This window comes from Pleuronectes platessa, chromosome 4 (genome assembly GCF_947347685.1).
Source record: "Pleuronectes platessa chromosome 4, fPlePla1.1, whole genome shotgun sequence".
NCBI classification, from domain to species: domain Eukaryota; kingdom Metazoa; phylum Chordata; class Actinopteri; order Pleuronectiformes; family Pleuronectidae; genus Pleuronectes; species Pleuronectes platessa.
This window is the reverse complement of record NC_070629.1, coordinates 20,933,918-20,954,708: the sequence shown is the minus strand read 5'-3', so window position 1 is coordinate 20,954,708 and position 20,791 is coordinate 20,933,918. Positions and strand designations below refer to the sequence as shown.

The following is a 20,791-nucleotide window of genomic DNA, read 5'->3' as shown; positions in this document are numbered from 1 at the left end:
TAATTGTTCCATTTACATTTTTATTAGGTGATATTGCTGGACCTCTACTAATAACTGATGATTTAAACAGTGTTGCTTCTGCACTTTACGCTACTGTCAGATTTTAATTTGAAAAGCAAACGTACCGGAACAGGTTCCTCATAGGTGCGGATACAAAGATGGCGGAGGAGGAGAGCCAGTGTGAAGAATTTGAGCAAATAGACTTTTTACGGGACCGACATGTCCGCTTCTTCCAGAGAACACTGCAGGTGTTGCCGGAGAGATACGCCTCGCTGGAAACGACCAGGCGAGTTGACTGGAATGATGAACGAGGCTCTGGTTTCCATATGGGTTGTTGGGGAACTTGATTAGCATCCGAGCTAGCTGCGGCTCTCCTATGAATGGATGGAGGCTAGTGCTACCTTAGCTTTGCGTGCTAGCTAACAGCAGTCAGGGTGGTGAAGTTACTACAGCGCGACTGGAGGAAAACAGGAAACTCTGGTGCTCAGGGTGTACATGACGTCCTATGAAGCGTAGCAATGGTTGTTTTATATTAACATGAGAATTAAGGTTATTAAAATGTATCTTAAAGCTAAAAGGAAGGAAGGAAGGTTTGGTTTGTCAAGTTCTTCATTTGTAAACTTAAGCTAACTCCTGTTAGCTCAGCTGCCTCCACCCAATGACCTCAACTAGCAGCTAACACTTAGTTACTCAGGTTAATGTAACTCTAAAGATGGTTTTGAATCGTGGTTCATCATCCACTTGTCCGATGTGACATTGTTTACATTGACTCTGTTGTGTTGCACAGCTCTGGCACTGCAGCCATGTTTACTTAAGCTCCATCACTATTAAATAAACAATGTATATGACTGCTCTCTGTCTTCTTTCCAGGTTAACCATCATATTCTTTGCCCTGTCTGGTCTGGACGTGCTGGATGCCCTCGATGTGATCGACAGGAAGCTCATGATTGAATGGATCTACTCTCTACAGGTTGTACCCGCAGAGGATCGTAAGTCTCAGAGCTTTTCACTTTTCCAAGAAATGACCATTAAATACGCTGAGTTCAACATTTCCCTATAAAGATTTTGCACCACAAGTATTCATGGCCAATTAGAAAGACATGAACCAGAAGCAGTAAAAGGTTGGAAGCTGCTAACTACATCATGAGTAAATAGAATGCAAGAATCTTTTAGAATCTTTCATTATACTGAAACCACACTTGTATCCCCTGGATCAAGACTATTATTTATATTTGCATCCAATTGCACTCACACATTCATATCCGTACAGATATGTTAATGAAATTGGCATATCTGGTGTCTAATTTACCCTCTGCTCTACCTTTCCTTAAAACACATAAATAAGACTACTGTAGATTGTTTTCTTTTTAACTCATTTGAGGCCTGTCAACTTTAATAACAATTCCCTTGCTGCAAATACGAGCGCTGTCAAGGCCTCGAGGGAGCTGCATCCATAACATAATCATGGATTGGGGATTTTTCTGACATGGTGTATGGAAAATTAAATCCTGGTATTGTTTTTTAGAAAGACTGAAGAAGATAAGAAAGAATAACTGTCATAACAAAAATTTGAGGAATTGAAATTGGCATTATTGAAAAAAGTATGGAAATAGCACTGGGTGTTGGTCTAATGATCACACTTGGCGCAAACACTCTGACACACACAGTTTGTCATTTCCTGGGCAGGGAGTTTAATTGCGCGAGTGGTATGTGAATGGTCAAATCAAGAGAACCCTAACAAATTACTCTTTAACTCTCCCTACATATATTCAGACAGCTCTTTTGTTGGGTATTATAAAAGAAGAACATTTTCTTAAAGAATGAACGAAACTAAATCCACTCTGCTTTAGAAAGTGGTTGCTTGAGCTTGTGTTTTTCATCAAAAATCGAGAAACTGCAATTGAACACCTTAAAATGTCCAGAAGAAGTGTTTGGGTATTTACTTGTAATTTGACAGCATTGTATGGATGTTTGGACTGGATTTTTTTTGTCTCAGATTTTGTCTCATGTGTGCCATTATTCTTGGTTGATCTCCTTTCACTAATATGTGCATGTCATGTGCTGCTATGACTTGATATGTGCTCAGGAGACACATGTTGTAGAGTGAGTGCATGTGTTTAGGCTCAGGTTTGGTTTGGGTGCAGGGTGTTGTGTGTTTTTCATGGGTGTGGTTTCTATGTTGTCTAAGGTGTATACAAAAAAAAAGTAACTTCTAAGTGTTCTGCGTGTAAGTAAAACAGAAGTTGACACAGTTGGGGGTAGAGCTGGATGTCAGGCAATTAGGTTACTGCCAATATGAGATTTTGTTCAAGCATTCATTATCTTAAGGTTGGATTTTGAAGCAGACATTAGGCTCCAGGTGTCCTCTCCACCAAAACGGTTCCAACTGGGCCTCTGTTCATCAGGGAAAGTTGGAGTCTAAATATTTAATTACTATATATTTTTCCTGTCTCCTAACAAGCCACTCCGTGCCATCTGTTTGGATGCCCAGTTAGTTAATTATTCAAGACATCAACAAAAATCCTGGTGGGCTAGTCACGCTTGATGGGTCTCATTTTTGCCGGTGCCATATGTCTGTTGTCTGGCTGGGTTCTTGTCTTCAGATGTGAAAACTCAGCTTCAGAGGCACCTGATGTTTCTTTGTGTGTTTGTGTGTGTGGTTTCGTTGGATGAGGTTGAGACTTTTAACAGTTGTGTTGTTGTTGCTATCTTCTTTTTACTTCAAGTTAATTGTGTCGTATATTTGATTTTGAAATTAAAAAAAAGGATATTCCACAGTCAATACCAATAATCTTAAATGTTATGAATTGAACGTGATCAAAAGCATTAACAACACTTGGTAGTGCATCACACACATTGTACAAATGAAGCTCTCATAGTCTGCAATATAGTTTATTTGACACTTATCACAATATTGACCTTACAATGCTTTGTCATATGTTTAAATTGTATTTCCCAGCACACTTATTGTATACAAGAGTGCTGGGTTGTTTGTGCTGGGTTTGCAGTATCATCTCATTGTACACATTGCATCCTGCTGTTTGAGTAGTTCCTATTTCAGCCACATGGTGGCAGCAGAAGACTTAATACAGAGCTAGTAGATAATTAAGTTCTATGTCTTTGTAACACCTTTTGAAGGTCAGTAAACACAACACGAGACCTAGTTTCTGAGACAAGAAGACAGATGGCTGTTTTCATGTTCCAGTTTCTCGTGATCATCACCCCTTTCCTCTTATTGTCTTTCTAGAATCAAACCTAAGTCGTTGTGGGTTTCGAGGATCATCACATATTGGAATTCCTTACAGCACTAAGGTACCATCCCAACAGCTGTAATATGAACCATGGTGATGTTTGGTGAATATGTTGTTTTTGTCTTTCCTCCTAATTTGTAAGAATAATATAAAACATTTTGATGTATTTTTCAGGGTCCAGGAGTCCTCCATCCATACGACAGTGGCCATGTAGCTATGACCTACACTGGGCTTTGCTCGTTGCTAATACTGGGAGACGACCTGAGCCGTGTTAACAAACAGGCCTGTCTGGCTGGTCTCAGAGCGCTGCAGCTGGAGGACGGCAGGTCGGTACACATGCCAGAGATATGATATGAACACCAACAGTCTTAATTTAGAATGACATCTACTCACTTTAGGTTGTTCAATTGGTTTAGATTGTGTGAATTGTGGGCATAGTTTATATCATGTCTGGTAAAAAAAAACACTATATCTGATGCTACTTAAATCCTGAATGTAAACAGTCAGTTGGTTGCCTGATGATTGTGTAACTATTGGGTTTATCTGTCTGTTTGTGATTGTGTCTTTCTTGCTTCCAGTTTCTACGCAGTGCCAGAGGGAAGTGAAAATGATATACGCTTTATCTACTGTGCAGCCAGTATCTGTTACATGCTGGACGACTGGTCAGGCATGGATATTCAGAAGGCCATTGAGTACATCAGAGGAAGTTTGGTGAGTTGATTTAATAATTATTTTCCATGCCAAGAGCGCCACCCGTTAGAAAACCACCACTATTTCTGCACCAGTCAAAGCTGCAGTGGCTCTACACTGGAATTGGGAAAATTGGCCACCCACCTTCAGGAGGTGGCACTCTGCCTAGAAAAACTGAGCAGTGCATCACGATCTTAAATCTGCGGCAGAGGTTTATCCACCGCACCAGGAAGCAAGAGCAACAAGCTGCAAGATAATGATGTGGCACTCAAGTGATATTTTTGTCAGATTGTCGAATGACGTGTAATTCAACCCATACTTAAGCCTCAGTGGGGTTTTTTTTTAATCAGATGTGGGTTAGACGCATGAAAGCTGAGGTTGTCTTCATGCTCATCATCTCAGTATCTTGCACAACCCAACTCTTCAGAGAAGAGTTCCAGTTTACTAACTACTAACTCAACTTATTTTTAAGCTTAACATTTAACAGAAGAGTGTTTAATTACATAGTTCCTTTGGCCTTTGCATGGGTGTGTATGCAACATATCCTCTGTCTGTTTTCACACATACACTAAGAAACAGAGAGGAAGGTCTGTTAATTAATTAGCATATAACTGTAAGTCATAACTGAAAACTATTGTCATCCAACAGCCACATACTAGTGGGTGGATTTTAAAATGTCTTTGGTGAAGTGAGTTAGTTGCTGGTGAAAATAAGTATACAGAAGGTTTCACATTTGTAGACCTGGCACAGTCGGAAAGTTTGAGCCACGCTTGCATTTGGATGGATCAGAGTGACCTGACCTTATAGTTATAGTCTGATCAGACCTGACACATGGACCGAAAAGGGCTTCAGTTTTTCCCCAGCGACTGCCATCCAATGTGAAGCTTGTGTATTTTTGTAGGAACCAGTGCTCATGACATTACTTAGAATCTTGTCATGGTTTCCAGGAAAAAATGGTTGTTCTAATTTAAGTGTTTAACTTTTGCAAGTTTATGAAACCTTTAGTCATTTTATTTCTTTGAACAGAAATAACCACGATCCCATGTGTCGACCAAAATACGTTTTTTAGAGTTCACTGCTCCAAGTTAAATCTTCCAGGAGCCATTACCCCTTATTTCACATTTGGACATTTTGTAGTCTGATGAAAGAGTGAAGCTCACTGGATGCATATCTAATGAGATGAGCTAAAACAAAGACTACTCAAATTATCAGGCAAATTTTATTTGTATAGCCCATATTCCCAAATTCAAATTTGTCTCTTGGGGCTTAACAAGGTGCAACATCCTTTTTGGATAGTTATGGCTTCGGGTTCGAACCATCTCACCCATCATTTTAAAGCAGGAGTCTGCTGGCTCCTTAGATCTGCGTTGTATTCCTAGGATGAAGTTATGTGATTTTAAAAAAAATTATCAAGTCACCATGGCAGTCTATGATTTATCCAGTTGCGACTTGAATTTAAACATTTTCTTCTAATTGGATGTTTTTCTTTGTTCTCTCCACAGTCGTATGACAATGGGTTTGGCCAGGGAGCCGGGAGAGAGTCCCATGGTGAGTCTGGTCACTTTCTAATTGTTTATACATGGTTACAGCCGGCAGAGATAAGAACGTGAATCCTTCATGCACATTAGCAGGTTTATATGGTAAGTTTCACCCGTAAGAGTAAAAATGAACACATCTAGCAGCACAGATTTAAAAGTCTCATGTATAAATGGTGATTTAGTTTTTAATTTTAAAAGGTTAAAAAAAATCAGATCACAAGGTTTGTCGCTGCGTCGGCAGTGTCATAGTAGAGGGCATGAAAGTGGCTGACGTGAGGTAACTGGTTTAAAGGATTAACCATTAAAATCCATCTCTGTAGATGCTTTGTCCTCTCTAATCCCAGCCCACTCAAGTTTAACCTTATTTTTCTGACACAAAAGTCTCCATCTTACATACACTCACACATTTAAAAGCACAGCTTGAAGCACCTGTTTGCTGTTTGACGCGGTAAAGGGAGCGTTTCCTGTTAACTTTGACTGTGAGCGCATTAAGTAAATCTATGAAATTCCAACTGCTCAGTTGAGGCAGATCCTAGTGCAGCTGGTAATTTCCCTCTTTGTGATAAATTCAACGTCTATGATTAAAGGCTTCAGTGAGACTCAGCTCTTTACTGTAACCAAAGTCGTAGTCTGAGGGCTGATGATATATCAGTAGATATGTGAAGTAGATACCAGTTAGCAATCCACACTTGAATGTGATTCTTAAGCACCAAGATCTCCCACATGCTGCCCTTTAAATGTGCACAGATTCTTACAGGTTATTTGTTAGGTTCTTATGTTAAATTGACTGAAGTTCGTCACATAAAACATGGGTTAAGAGTGGTTTTTCCCTATACTGTATATTCCTAGTATGTCCTTCTCCTGTCGTCTATGTAATCTTGTTTTTCCCATTATATCTAGTGGAGAAAGCAACATAAGAGGATACAAAAAGAAACATTTAAAAAGTTACACAGAGAATAAAACATTAAATGAGAAATGGAATGGTGAAAGTATTATTTATTAATATTTGATTTAATAACAGACAGTGGCAAACAGGAAAGTCTTAAGCAAGATCCAAGTTCGCCGATAGCAGTCCCATAAATGTGCCAGACTTTTTTTTTTCTTTATCTAGATCCATGAAATATTCACTGGGAAATTGGTGAAAACGTCCAAAACACCCCATCTCACAAAATCCTGGATCCCTTTGTCCAGATCGGGGCCAACATTTTAATGAGTTCTTTCTTGGCCCACGTCCCATCCTTTCACCAAGTTTGGTCAAAATCTGTTTTGTAGATTTTGCAGAATTTAGCTGACAAACAAAAAACTAACCAACAAATAAACAGACAGACATTGGTGAAAACACAAGCTCCATGGCAGAGGTAATTACAGACATGGCCCATGAGGAATTGGCAGTGAAGGTTGTCAAAAATGGCTCTTCAGCTCCTTACTGATCTATTCTTTTCATACATCTCAATGTGTTTTATTTTTAGTTTTTAATCATATAAAATGTCATAAACGAACATTAAGGTAAATGGTTTTGGATTACCCAAATTTTTGTCGTATTCAGATTTATATTCATCCCGTCCGTGCCATCCTTGACAGACATACACGGTTGATTAATGGAGAGTGTAACATGTCGGCAGATTTACACCCTTGACCCAAACGCTTCACCCCACCTTGTCTGTTTCCACCCCTCACACATGGACACAGGCAGATAAGCAGCCAGGCAGAGTGGAGGTGCTGAGGGTTAAATGTAAAGTTGACTGTTGGGTTGTAGCAGGTGATGGATAGAGGCTTCTTGTGCCTGTAGTGATAACAGGTTGTCATCAATCAATCAACAAACACACTCATTTTTGTGTGTCTTTCACTATGAAGACGTACACCTTTCAGTTCCTAACTTTAAATTTAAAGAAACACTATGTAAATTTACTGAGCAAAAGGATCCACTGCAACCATATATGGGTGATTCATTTTAAGTGTTTTTCATGTACAAAAAAAACAAATCCTATCAATCTCTTGGTTAGCTCTGACTGCACAGTCCCTCTCAGCGACCTGAACACAACTGAACCGGAGGCTGTCACAAATGCACCGAACTCTGTTGAGATTTCTTGATATTTTAATCCTTTCCTCACTGAATATTGGAGATTTAACCTGTTTTTTTAATTACTTCTAAGTCTTTGTAACTGAATTACAGTTCAGCACATCGCTCACACTTCTGACAGGAGACCATACCCACTCACCAAAGTTACATAGAGCAAGAACAGATGTTCAGGACGGGGACTGGGAATGAAAGAGGCATCATTCTCCCCATGCCAGCTCAATGTACCATCAAACTAATGTTGAAGCTGCTATTTTAACAAGTTGCTTAAATGTTGCTTTAAGATTCTGGTGATTCACTTAAATCAATGTCCACAGACACCTCTCCAAAGATATTGTGCAGCCAAAGCTGACGTTTTCCTCACAAATCCACGTTTCTGTGTATTAACAAGAAAAATAAGATTCATTGTTTCTCAGGAGAGTTGGTATGTGAGTAGCAGCATGCGATCAAGTTTTTGGCAGTCAGATGGCCGACATGCCGACACACCCTCCGTCATTACTGGATCGCCCTGTAATCATCTAGTTGTCTATCATCTAAACATGTCAGGATGAACCACGGGAACCGCCTTCCAATTTGAATACATGGTCATAAATCAGCAGCTCCATTTAATTGGATTAATTTGTGGTGTGCATGATCCACATCTGCAGTGTGTGTGATCCACCTGCTTATTTGTGTCCCCAGGCGGCTGGACGTACTGCGCCATAGCCACTCTGTGTCTGATGGGTCGTTTGGAGGAGGCGCTGAGTCAGCGGGAGCTGGACAGGATCCGGCGCTGGTGCATCATGAGGCAGCAGAGCGGCTTCCACGGTCGTCCCAACAAGCCTGTAGACACATGCTACTCCTTCTGGGTGGGAGCTACGCTAGAGGTACAGAGCGGTGGAACAGACAGACGTATTCACAGATGCGCTCTTGCATGTGTTAACTCGTTTAGTTCATTTAATTGTTTTAGCCCTGATTTTCTGCACCTCTGTACAATTCTCTCATGGGAGAAGGGAGAGGTTTAGTAAACTGCTGACAAGCACTGAATAATATGCAGCATTTTTTGATGAGAGAAATATATTCACAAAAGTTTATCCTCTTCCACCAATACACCCCAAAAAAACCTGTGAACAAACATTTCAGCATTTGGGTCTTAACTATGCCAGGGGTACTTACATGCACACACATGATCCAGAAAAAGGAGCTAAACAGCTATGAGTAAGCCAGAGATATACACACACATACACACACACACACACTCGTACGCACAGGAACAGTGAATTTCTGGGTCAAAACTGTGCCAGAAGGACAAATACGCACACTAAACAAAATGTTTGTCCTGCAAAAGTTCAGTATAGCAAACATTAAGGTTAACGTCACTAGTATCTGTGCAGATGCAGAATACTAAGATCTTCCAATCTTTCGAATGGAGTAGCACACTTTTGAGATTGAATCCAGCGATGTCTGCCCCCTAATTCAACATGCTCTGCATCTTTAAAGTTAAAATGTATTTTAATTTGTGGAAACAATTGATTCAAAATCATTACCCGCTCTTAGATTTTCATTCTCCCTCATTTCCTTCCTTTTCTCTCACGCACTGTGGTCCCAGCTGTTAGATGTGTTCCAGTACACAAACTTTGACAAGAACAGGAGCTTCATCCTGTCCACACAGGATCGGCTTGTGGGGGGATTCGCCAAATGGCCCGACAGCCATCCAGGTAAATTATTTGACTTTTAGATGTGGAAGGTTATGGACCATCTTGCAGTAAATGCTCACAAACATCAGAGAACATCCAAATAAGAAGACACTAACAGAAAGACAATTACGTGTCATGCGTGTGCTTTTGTGGATGAATTGCTGTTATTGTATCTGTAGGGGGTTTTCTGTGAAAGCAAGAGTGACACTTATCCTATGTACTTTAAAAAAAAAAAAAAAACCTGTTAAAGCCACAGGAGTGGAGTGGCAGGTGCAACTTGTGTCAACAAACAGCACAAAAAGACGATGTGGAGGTTGTTGTTAAACATATTGCTGCTGTTTATTTTTCAGTAGCTTCAAAGAACTTGCATCAAGAACAAAGACTTTGGAACTGAGCAGTTTCAGTGTCTTTGTCTCTTCCCTACGTCAGATGAGCAGATTTCACTCTGCACTCCACAGGTGCAGAGAGGACAGGGTGTAGTTGTGTTGAAAGTTTGACTTTGAATGGAAAACCTCTGGTAACCCTAAACTTCAATGGCGCCCATGCTTGTGTGTGTGTGTGTGTTCGTCTGATGTGTAATTGATGAGGTGATGTGGATTGGCAGCCTGAGGACACAGGAGATCGAGCTCCTCGCGTTACAGGAACAGGGCAGGGAAGATGGTCGGGAGGAAACAATGCGGCGAAGCAGATGCTGCATTGACAAAAGCCTCGTTAATGCACAACAAAAGAGTTTCAGGAAATAAAGGAACGCTGCTACAATATGGGTACAGATAACATTGGACTTGTCTGTACTCAAACAGCTGAGTCATGCACAGGAACTGGTCTAGGAAGATAGAAAGGTAACAATACCATAGAACAAAAGGAGGTGCTGGGTATTCGTCAAGAAGATCAGGACCAAAAATAGTCAAATGTATTGTGACAAGAGCAGTTGTTATAGTGTGAACACAGAATAGATTAGATTTACTCCCAAAATCAGATCCACAGCTCTTTTTCCAGGTCTTCATAGATATAAAAACATCTTGATACATACAATTCCCAAGTGATGAACCACAAATCAAAACATAAATGGAACTTGTCATTGCTATTATTGTTTAAGAGTAACGAAGAATTATTAGAAAGGCAATTTTTTGTGTTGAAAATTAATTTGTTGTGATTAACAAATGTTTGAGGCGACAGTTCAGTTATCATGACCAAAAGTGGATTTCCCCCCATGGATTTCCACTGAACCTGAAGCTTCACTCAGCCTTATGGAGATTTGTACAGTTTATTGCTCTTTGTCCAACCACCATACACGACTTGCCTAGGAGACAGACATAGTTAGCAACTCAAATAAAGGGCCAGATGTTCTCCTTAGCAGAAATAAATAAATGATAATAATACAAATTGAAAACTAAAAATATATGTATATATTGACAATCTTCATTGATTAAATCTCACATTTAACTTTAGATTTATCCAAACATGTTCAACCTTGAGTCTGAGTCCTTCTGGAACCGGATTGATGGAGCTAATGGTTCTTTGATTGTTTCTGAGATCTGTGTCCAATCATCTGTTATTTCATTATAATTCAATTACTGCCCCATTTACTGGCCTGTATGGCTTTTACGCAGGTCCCGGGGGAGGAAGGGGCCAACAAATGTGCATTATTTATAATCTACTTAAAGGAGCAGTACAACAAAAACAGTGCCTCTGCATAGTGGTGTCTTATTATGTAAATTCTGGTTATTGTTTTATTGATTCAGTAATGGAAAGTGAGCTGACGAGTCATGTTTGTGTAATGACTGATCATCCTGGATGCACCCGACCTGTCACATGCAGGTGTTTCCGCTCTGATACATATTAAGATCTCTGACCTAGTTTCTCCCTTTCACCCTCCTTTCTCTCACTTCACTCTTTCATCCCTCACTATGCTCCCCGTTCCTTCCCCTCTACCTCTTTCTCTCCATTTCGCGTCCGCCAGACCCTCTCCATGCCTACTTAGGCTTGTGTGGCCTGTCTCTGATTGGAGAGCCCAGCCTGAGGAAGGTCCATCCAGCTCTTAACATCACCCAGAGAGCCTTTCAGCACCTCCAGCAGCTGCAGCAGACATGGAGGGACAGCACAGGCAGCTGCGGCAGACAGCACTGACAGCAGGACGAGCCGCAGCTTCAGTCAGGAGCTGCTCACAGCGGTCAGTCAAAGGCAACTGGACGTTTGCTGCGTGTCTTCAAGATGTTTGGCCGCTCGATCTGAGAGGCCGCATTCTTCGCTTGCTTGGCACCCTGGTTACACAGCTGTAACTTCGGGGAGAAACATTTCTGTTACCCAATCTACGCTGCTCTTTTTTGCTGCGTTTTTATTAGTAGACCGTAGTAAATGATAATGCTCATTGTGGTTTGTGGGAATTAAAATGTGCCAGAGAGTCAATAAGAGCCATTGGAGACTTAAAGAAATTCCAGATGCCTCAATTTTGCATTATAATGATTATAATGTCTCCTGTTCTCATCATCATGGTCAAAAGCACAGTTAACTGTGAACTTCCCACTGACAATTGATTCACTTCTCATAGACATGAGGTAGTATCCTGTATGTCAGTGTATTTCCCAGGAGGGAACATCTAAATTATCTTTTTAGTAGTTCAGGCCGGTCTGATTTAATGTGAATATGCACTAGATAGATTGTTAATGAATTAAGACCTTATATTCTACATGACAAATTAAATTTTTCTTCACAAACCAGTAAAACCCCAGTGGTAATACTGGAGTGAATTCTTTAAATTTAGATTTAGGTTCCTACAATCTCATACAAAAAGAAAAAGCCACAGTCCTCCAGACAGGTAAAGTGTTTTTTTGTCCTCACCAGCCCTTGTAACATCTCCATCCTTACAATGCTCTTGAATTCTCAAAACCCTTAAGCTCTTCACTCCCAAAGGTGATGCCAGCCTCGCAGGTTTACTCTCCTCTGAGTTTCTCCCTTCAGCGTCTTCCAGTTTCACCACTTCAGGCTCTGCTCAGTGATCAAGAGATTTAAGTGATAACACAACTCCTCTGAGGTCAAATCTGTGACTGTAGTCAGGAGGGAAAAATGTAAACCCCCTCAAAATAAGATTAAAGTATATTTAGCTACGGGGGAGAAAATCTAATTTTATTGTTCAAATTTTTCCTAAAGGCAATACAAAAATGGATTTGGCCTTAAGGAATTTAGTTAGGAGTGGGGAAAATCCCTTCTCTCCTACAATCTGGTAGCTGTCAATTTTAGCAGCAGATCCGAAGCCCAACATCCCCCTGACTCCAGATCTGATCTATGCTCCCTCAGAAGCTTTCATACTCGAGGCACGAGCTGCCCGGAAATCAATTGTAGGAAAGATGAGGCAGTGGTGTTGTAACTTGAGGAGATGTGTTCTTTTCAACCACACTGGGGATGCAGTCATTTTATTTTCAGAACAACAAGGATTCAAACAAAACCTGAGAACAATGTACATGAGCAGAATGTGCCACCAAGAGGCGGGACAACTGATTGGTTTAACGTCTTTTAAATTGTTGACCAAGGTCCAATACACCACTGGACTCATCTGAAGCCCCACCCATTCTTTCCACAGATGCTCATCAGATTTTAAACTAAATTTAAGTTCATACAAGCTTTTGAACTGATCCACGTATGAGAAACATATTTTTTAAAGGTTGTATATATATATATATATGATATACAATACAATATTTTAAACGCCTCACATAGCAGCCAATAATTATTTTCTGTGTAAAGACATGGAGGAGTAGATGCGTCCTTAGCAGAGAACTGACACTCCCTCTGTATGTAGTGTTTACTAGCTGCCATGGGCCATTAAGGATCAGCTGTGTTCAGGCTGCAAGATGGAACGAAGCAGTGAAATACGTATTAAAAACTGACATTTACAGGTGAAGCATCTCCCTCAACATTATCAGGAGCACCAACCAGTAGATTAAATGGATTGTTTTTTTCTCATCTCACGGAGCAATTTAACTGGGGTTCACAACACCCACAGATTGTATGTGATGTGGCCGATGAGATATTTGTTTCGATCCGAGATGTTGCTGCTAGAGTTCAACATTTACCATCGGTAATTATGAAATATGACCTTTGAATCTTAATTCGATCACTTAAACTCTAATCTGAGCTCAACCAGTTCCTCGTCTTATTAAACCAGCTACACAGATTTCTCCAGACCCCAGTGAAGCTAAAACTCTTTCATTATAAGACCCTGACAAAGCAAACACCTGCTCCCTGACACGACGGGCGAGAAGGAGACGATATCACAGCAGCTCAGAAATGCAGTGGCCTGTCTGCAGCATGTTACCTTGTGGGACAGGAATAAAAATACTGTTTCATTGGTGCTTTTCTTTGCCCCATCTAAAATACAGCTGTTGCTCACTTCTTCTTATTTGCAGCCAAGTTGCCCTCTTTTTTTTTTTTCTTCTTCTTTTCTCCTGAGACTTAGAAACCAGACCGGGTGGACAGAGGAAAGCAGAGAAGTGGATAAATAAATAATTTGATCCATCCATTATTGAGAGTAAACCGTCGGAGGCTGGAATCTCCTCCTCCCTGAACCCCCAAACAAACCTCCAGTGTTAAGTAGACCCCAGTTTTGTGCAGAAACAACTACGTCTTGTATCACTGTACTGTTTTAAGTTAGGCTTTTGCCGGCGCCAATAGGCTTTGCTGCAGTTACTTGTGGGGATTAAGCCAACTTCTCTGCGGCTTTATTTCTTTACAGACATTTTGTTATTTACCACAAAATTACCTCTTACCCTCTGGGATCGGTAAGATATTTCTTTCAGTGCTGCTGCCGAACTGAGCCTCTGACACACAAGTTCAACAAGATTAGCCGTTTAACTATTCATGATTTAAAATGCTGTTGTTTTTTTCAATACTTTGTTGTGAGATGTCTGAAATCTGAAGAGTGGTGTTGAATGAACAAATCCACTGAAAGACAACGGCTGCTCCTGCACCGCCACTGTGGAGCCAGATCTATTGAAATTGAGTGAACATGTCTCTCGTGTGTCTTCTGAAGTGACTCTTACTACGTGTATAATCTCCTTCAGTGGAGTTCTGTCCTCGGCCAAATCACAGTGCGAGACCATTGACTCGGACTTGACTCTGAAATGTGCCTCGTGTAGTATCGTGCTGGGTCTCTGCTCTCTGAATGCCCTCTGACTTCTGATTTCACTACATGTGCATCTTAAACTTACTTAAATTGAGCTTCACTAGGTTTCTTGAAAGGTCTTGAAAATACATGTTCTCTTTAGGATGGAGGGAGGAGAACTGTAAACCTTCAGGAAGTGGAACATCTACTCTGCAAAGTGCCACCTTCACTTACTGAGACAGACGCACGAAAAGCTGACTGGTAGAAGTTGTTTTTACCAGAATCTCACTCTATCTCTCCCATGTCCGATCGATAGTGTATTTCCAGAAGATGGAAAGAATTCATTGTGGCAGAACCCATAAATGCTTGCTCCACTTTGAAAAGGTTGAGAGATTGGATGGATGGATCTGTCACTTACCGCAGAGGAAGGATGCATCTCAGCAGTTGTTGTATTACGTCTTTTTTTGCTGCGTCACGCTGCAGTCGATGCTCGTGGCCCCAGAGCATGAAAACATGTGGACTGACACTCCGCGCTTTACATGGGGCCGCACTGCAGAGATCGTTTCAGTTCATTGAGATGCAGCTAAAACGCCACATGTGGCCCACCATGAACCTTTGCTCCTTCACCAACTAACATACATAATGTAAGAAGAAATGATGTAAGAAGAAATGTAACGGAGTTTATTTTTTCTATGCTTTGTAGAAATATTCAGTGTAGATAAACGTGTAAATGTATAAATATGTGTCTTATTGTGCAAGTGCTCAAGGTGAAAAAAGAAAATGTTTACAGTGAAATCAGTGAGGTGGTTAATGGAATTGGATATGAAAACGTTTGTATGTGATGAATGATAGTTCTTCAGCTTTGAATTTGAGGACGGTAATGATTCTAGCTTGGCAGTGTATAATGTATTTATGGTGAATAAAAACACAAACTAACTTTTACAATACTTTTGGTGTCAGTGGGTTTGTTTTTGTGTCCGTTACATTTTATGCATAAAATCTCACATTTGCTTCTGTTATAAAGACTTAAAGATGAGGGCTGTGCAGGTTGGATTAAGGTGCATTTATCATGAATGTGCTCAACAGATCCAATGAAAAGATTTTACACGTTACCTTAACCAGAATAAGATCTTACTATCAATATGCAATAGTCTAACTAGAACATGTGGCAACTCGTGTAAGCATCATAACTTTGCCTCATTCAGGTCAATATCCAGAATAACGTTGTCCATGTAAATATAGAGAATTGGTACCTAACAAAAATGGTCATTTGATCTATTTAATAAAATCAAAAATGATACAAGTCTTTAGTCCATAGCTTTCCAACACATTTAATTAAATCCCTATAAATATATCCCTGTAAAGACTTACTTTAATGAGTTTTGTTTTGTTGACCCATGGATCTGAGTCATGATTAAACACACACTGGACACTATGTCCTCCTCGACCATGAATCTTCAGTGGCAGTAATGACTCGGCTCGGAAATTACTGACTTTTTTTTTTTTTTTGTTCTGATAAATTAAATACAAATGAGGTGGATGCATTGTGATCACATCTTATTGGAAATGGGATATGACAAAAATCCAAAGATCCATCTCTAACATGTGCGTCCTGCATCATGTTCTAAATTCTCTAAGCCTGAGACTGGGTTTTGTTTTTTTCTATCTGCAGTTGTGGCATCTTGCTTGGGGGGGGGAAAGAAAACGTGTCATCTCTAATTTGGTTAATGTGTGATCTCCCATGACAACTGAATATCTGTGTAAACGACTCAAGTCCTCATTCGCTCGCATGTTTTCTCAGCTCTGTGAAGCTGTATGACTCAAAACTGATCTATTTTTAACTTTGCACATAACAACTGGTCACCCTTTTCCCTAATGCCACAGCAGCCACTCATATTTGTGCAGCGTGGATGAATTGTGCTTTATAGAAACACCATTTTTTTTCATCCTGTTCTTTGTTAGGTCAGTGACTAACACATAATTTAGAGCCCTGGGGGGAGGGGGGGGGGGGGTCACTAGCTGCAGAACTCACATCCAAACACACAGAGAGTCACCTGGGAGTTACAGCAGAGCACAGACTTCACTGTTGGCACTGATGAGGAAATGCGATCCTGACAAATGTGGAGCAGTGACTCTCAGAAATCCCCAAGATATAAATCAAACCGCACATGATCACAGGTTTCATCATTTTTCAAATTAAGGGAGCAATTCATGCGCCAAGGCCAAACTGGCCCCTTCAATTCAGATCACGCTGCACCAAATTGACCTGAAATTCCCTGACCCACACATCCACCAAGTTTCCACTGGGATCCGTCCACTACTTTTTGCGTAATCCTGCTAAATAACAAACACAAACGAAAACATAACCTCGTTGGCTGACTTCCACCCAGGCCAACGCCTCATCTCAATATGTAAAAGAAGGTAAAAAAAAACATTCCCTGGTTCCACCCAGTTATCTGGAACCAGATTTTTATGGCTTCTTCCCTGGGTCATGCCACACCCTTCCACACAATTTCATGAAGATCATTTGAGTAGCTTTTGCATAATCCTGCTGTACTATAGGAGTAAACTAAGGTTTCAGAATGTGTTTTCATCCCCTGTGAATAGAACCAAACCCAGATTGTCTGGAGATGCTCCCTCGACAGCCGGCTGTCGCTGTAGTCTGGGTGTGGCTACAGTCTCCAGTTCAACAGACAGCTTACACCTGTGTGGCACCAGAGACAGGTCACCTTACACTGCCACCAAAAACTCCAGCTATACTCATTGTCCATTTCCAGTGTTTCTCAAATCCAGACTTCAAATCCATGGAGCTGGTTTAGCCACAGGAGAATACAAATACTGTGTGTTCACCGAATTGGACCCTGTGGCACGAATTACTCCTTTTTTTTGCTAGATCCCCAGGTTCTTAGATGAACTTGAACGTGCTGATTCTAGAGCTGTTCTTATTTAACTTGAATCAATTCTTCTTTCACTCACTAATCAATGCACTCCATTGATTATTCAGTGAAGTGGACTGAGACTCACTGCTGGGGCTTTTTTATGGGGCAGGCAAGTGTCATTGCAGATATTACAGAGCTCGGCTCATCTTTGACCCAAGGGTATATAAAAATTATTGACTAACATTTACAATCCAGGAGAACTTTCTCTCCTTGATGACGTAGGAGAAGTCAAACCAGCCAGAATGAAATCTGGCTCAGACGTTCATGGTTCCCAGATAATGAATCGGAAGTTGTGAACTTGGTGATGCTCTGACTTTCTTGTACCGACATGAGGATCTCATTTTTTTATATAAAAGGTCAATTCTGCACAAACTACGGGAAAGAAAAAACTGTTAAAGACCTGTTGTAATGTGATGATGTCGCCATTGATGGAAATGATACTGTGATAGTTATCGTTAGTGTTCAGCTCTGCATTTAAGTGATGACAGCTTTTCCCAAATGAAACCATGTGGTTCTATTGGGGCCAGTTAACAGTGATGATAGCCTCAGTGTTCTGGAGCTTTTGGAAACGATGCTCAGCTGCTGAGATGAGTTAGTTTTGTCAGTCTGCCAGTGCGCCCCCCCCCCCCCCCCCCGCCCCCCCCTCCTCCCGCCTCCACGTGCTCAATGGGGTGGAATACGTCCACATGAAGCCATGAGGCCATCTGGTGACACGGCACAAGTGGCATTGCCAGAAAAAAAAATAAAAAACAGGGAACCTAATCCGGCCTCAAACATGCCGCGCCTCACATTCCGGCTCAGGCCTGAAACAAGGCGATCGGAATCTGTCACATTCATGAGGCAACTGCTCCCAAACCTCTTCCTCCAACAACAACAATAATAACAACAACACCAACCACAACAACAACAGCATACAACGACAAATAAAACAACAAGAAGTAATACAACACCAACGAGTAAGACTACATACAAAAACAATAGGGAACTATCACTTTGATAGATAGAAAGACAGACAGATAGGAATTGATAGATAGATAGATAGATAGATAGATAGATGGATGGATAGATGATAGATAGATAGATAGATAGTTGGGTAGGTGGATGGATGAATGACAGTCAGATAGATAGATCGACAAATGGGAAGATTGATAGATGGATGGATGACAGACAGACAGACAGACAAACAGATGGATGGATGGATAGATGGATGGATGGATGATAGTCAAACAGACAAACGAATGGATGGATAGATGGATAGCTAGATGGATGGATGACAAACAGACAGACAAACGGATGGATGGATAGAGGGATGGATGGATAGAGGGAGGGAGGCGGGGATAGATAGAGAGTACAGTACCATATGCGCACGTGAGCGCGTCGCCAGCCATGCGTAAACAGGCCACATGTGTGTGTGCGTAAACTTAAGTGGACGCGTCACTATTAGATTTAGGACCCCCCCCCCCCCCTCCCTCTAATCTTCAGACTGACATGATTATAATTGTTCCTGCAGAGAGCGATGGATAAAACCAGGATCCATTCTCCCTGCACGCGGGCTGGTGGGTGACAGATGACGAGGATACAAAGGGCTGTGTGCGCGGAGACATCACCGCTGAGGGACGAGGAGGGAGATGGGAGAGTGCGCCGAGGAGACGAGGGAGGAGTTTTCCCTCCAAGACGAGGCCAACTAAAACAAAATTGGTCGCCGGCGCATGTACCGTAGACTCCACACACATACACACACACAAACACACACACAGACACACACAGCGGAGAGGGAGGGGAGAGAGGAGAGGGGATGTGGTCTGAGGAGCAGCTTCTCTCGCTTCACGTCACCTCACCTTCCGTTGTGAAGCTGTGAGGCGGTGATCCAGGCTGCCTGTTTGTGTTCCTCTACATTTTAATATCTGCATCTTCATCACCATCACCTCCATCAGCAGCAGCAGCAGTAGCAGCATCATCATCATCATCGTCTGTAACCATGTCGGACTCTGAGGATATGACGGAGTTCGCCAGCATCGTGGAGCGGATCGAGCGAGGCGAGGTGAGTGAGTCCCCCCCCCACACACATCAGCGGATGATTTACGGTTCTTTTGACAGCAGCGGTCTGTGTGTCAACATGTGCCCGAGATCAGCAGCGCCGCGTCGGCCTGCAGAGCTGTCAGGGGACGGAGAGGAGAGGGAGGCTGACAAACCCACACCTCTGCCTATTCTATTCTATTCTATTCTATTCTATTCTATTCTATTCTATTCTATTATTCAAACATAATTTACTAGATATATTGTGATATTGTCACATGATCTGACTGAGGGTGTTTTCTGTTGAATGACTATGTGTCTATAGTCCGATTCTCAGTCTCATTCCCCTTTGAAACCTATTCAATTCAAGTGAGCTCCATTTCACCTCATATAGCATCAACTTATATTGTGAATGTACAACATCAATGTAAAAAAACTATTTGATTCTATTCTATTCTTTAGACATTATTTACTGTAAATATATCCTGATATTGCCACATGATCTGACAGAGGGTGTTTTCTGTTGAATGACGTGTCTATAGTCTCACAGTTTAAGGTACAAGCCTCTGCTAATACAACATCTAATTAAGCTTCCATTTACAATATACATTCATAAAAGGCTTTTTAGGAGAATCTGTCCTGTTGTATTCTTCTTTGATTAATACATGCATTTTTAATACCTATATTCTGATATTGCAACATCATCTGACTGAGGTCATTTCAGTTGAATGACCATGAGTCTATATCCACACCTTTTCTACTCTACTCCACTCTACTCTACTCTCCCCTTCTCTATTCTATTCTATTCTATAAACATATTAAGGCCAACAGTTAAGTGCATGCCTCGTCCATTGCAATTATATTAAAACCTATTTAATACATTGAAAAATATGTTAACATTTCAGCCTGTATTTTACATGATCTTATATTGTAATATAAAGTAAAAATATACCCAACAAAATCATATTCACTCTATTCTATTCTTTTCTATGCTATAAAATAATTTCAATTGTATGAATAAATTGGGTGAATTTCAATTCTATCAACCATTTAGCCTATACACCATAGACTATTGTAATATGAAGTAATACTATGATACTATAGTAGTATCGTTCTATTCTGCTCTATTCTAATCTATTGTCAGCTGCGGGTCTCAATTAATGCCAACACCATGCCTCAACAGTTCAACAGCATTGATGTAATCTCATATATTTATAGCTGTTATATTGTTTAACATGATATTATTAAGCACTTATCGTACTAACTGTATTCCGATGTGGTAAGAGGATCTGAGGGTTTTTGGTTTACACAGACTCATCCATTCTCCATTCTATTTTGTGTCAGAGCTTTATGGCTTTAAGGCATAAGCTTCCCTTCTATTCTTAGGAGAGGAGAAAACGTGAACATAAAGAGTTTAATTAGAGGCTCGGTCGCTGTGTGTGTTGGTAGCTCGATAGCGCTGCAGGCTGGATCACAGACTCTTGTCAGTATGTGGGACACTTGGCA

General features: G+C 41.0%; 1 protein-coding gene across 1 annotated transcript; it reads left to right on the top strand.

Moving 5' to 3' along the window:
* The first annotated feature begins 134 nt into the window (after window positions 1-134).
* Window positions 135-15,277, top strand: pggt1b (protein geranylgeranyltransferase type I, beta subunit). Its single transcript, XM_053421479.1, has 9 exons — window positions 135-286; window positions 871-989; window positions 3,248-3,312; window positions 3,426-3,577; window positions 3,830-3,962; window positions 5,444-5,489; window positions 8,238-8,422; window positions 9,145-9,253; window positions 11,193-15,277. The coding sequence occupies exons 1-9, from the start codon at window positions 159-161 to the stop codon at window positions 11,357-11,359; spliced, it is 1,104 nt and encodes a 367-aa protein (XP_053277454.1). The 5' UTR covers window positions 135-158; the 3' UTR covers window positions 11,360-15,277.
* The last annotated feature ends 5,514 nt before the right edge of the window (window positions 15,278-20,791 follow it).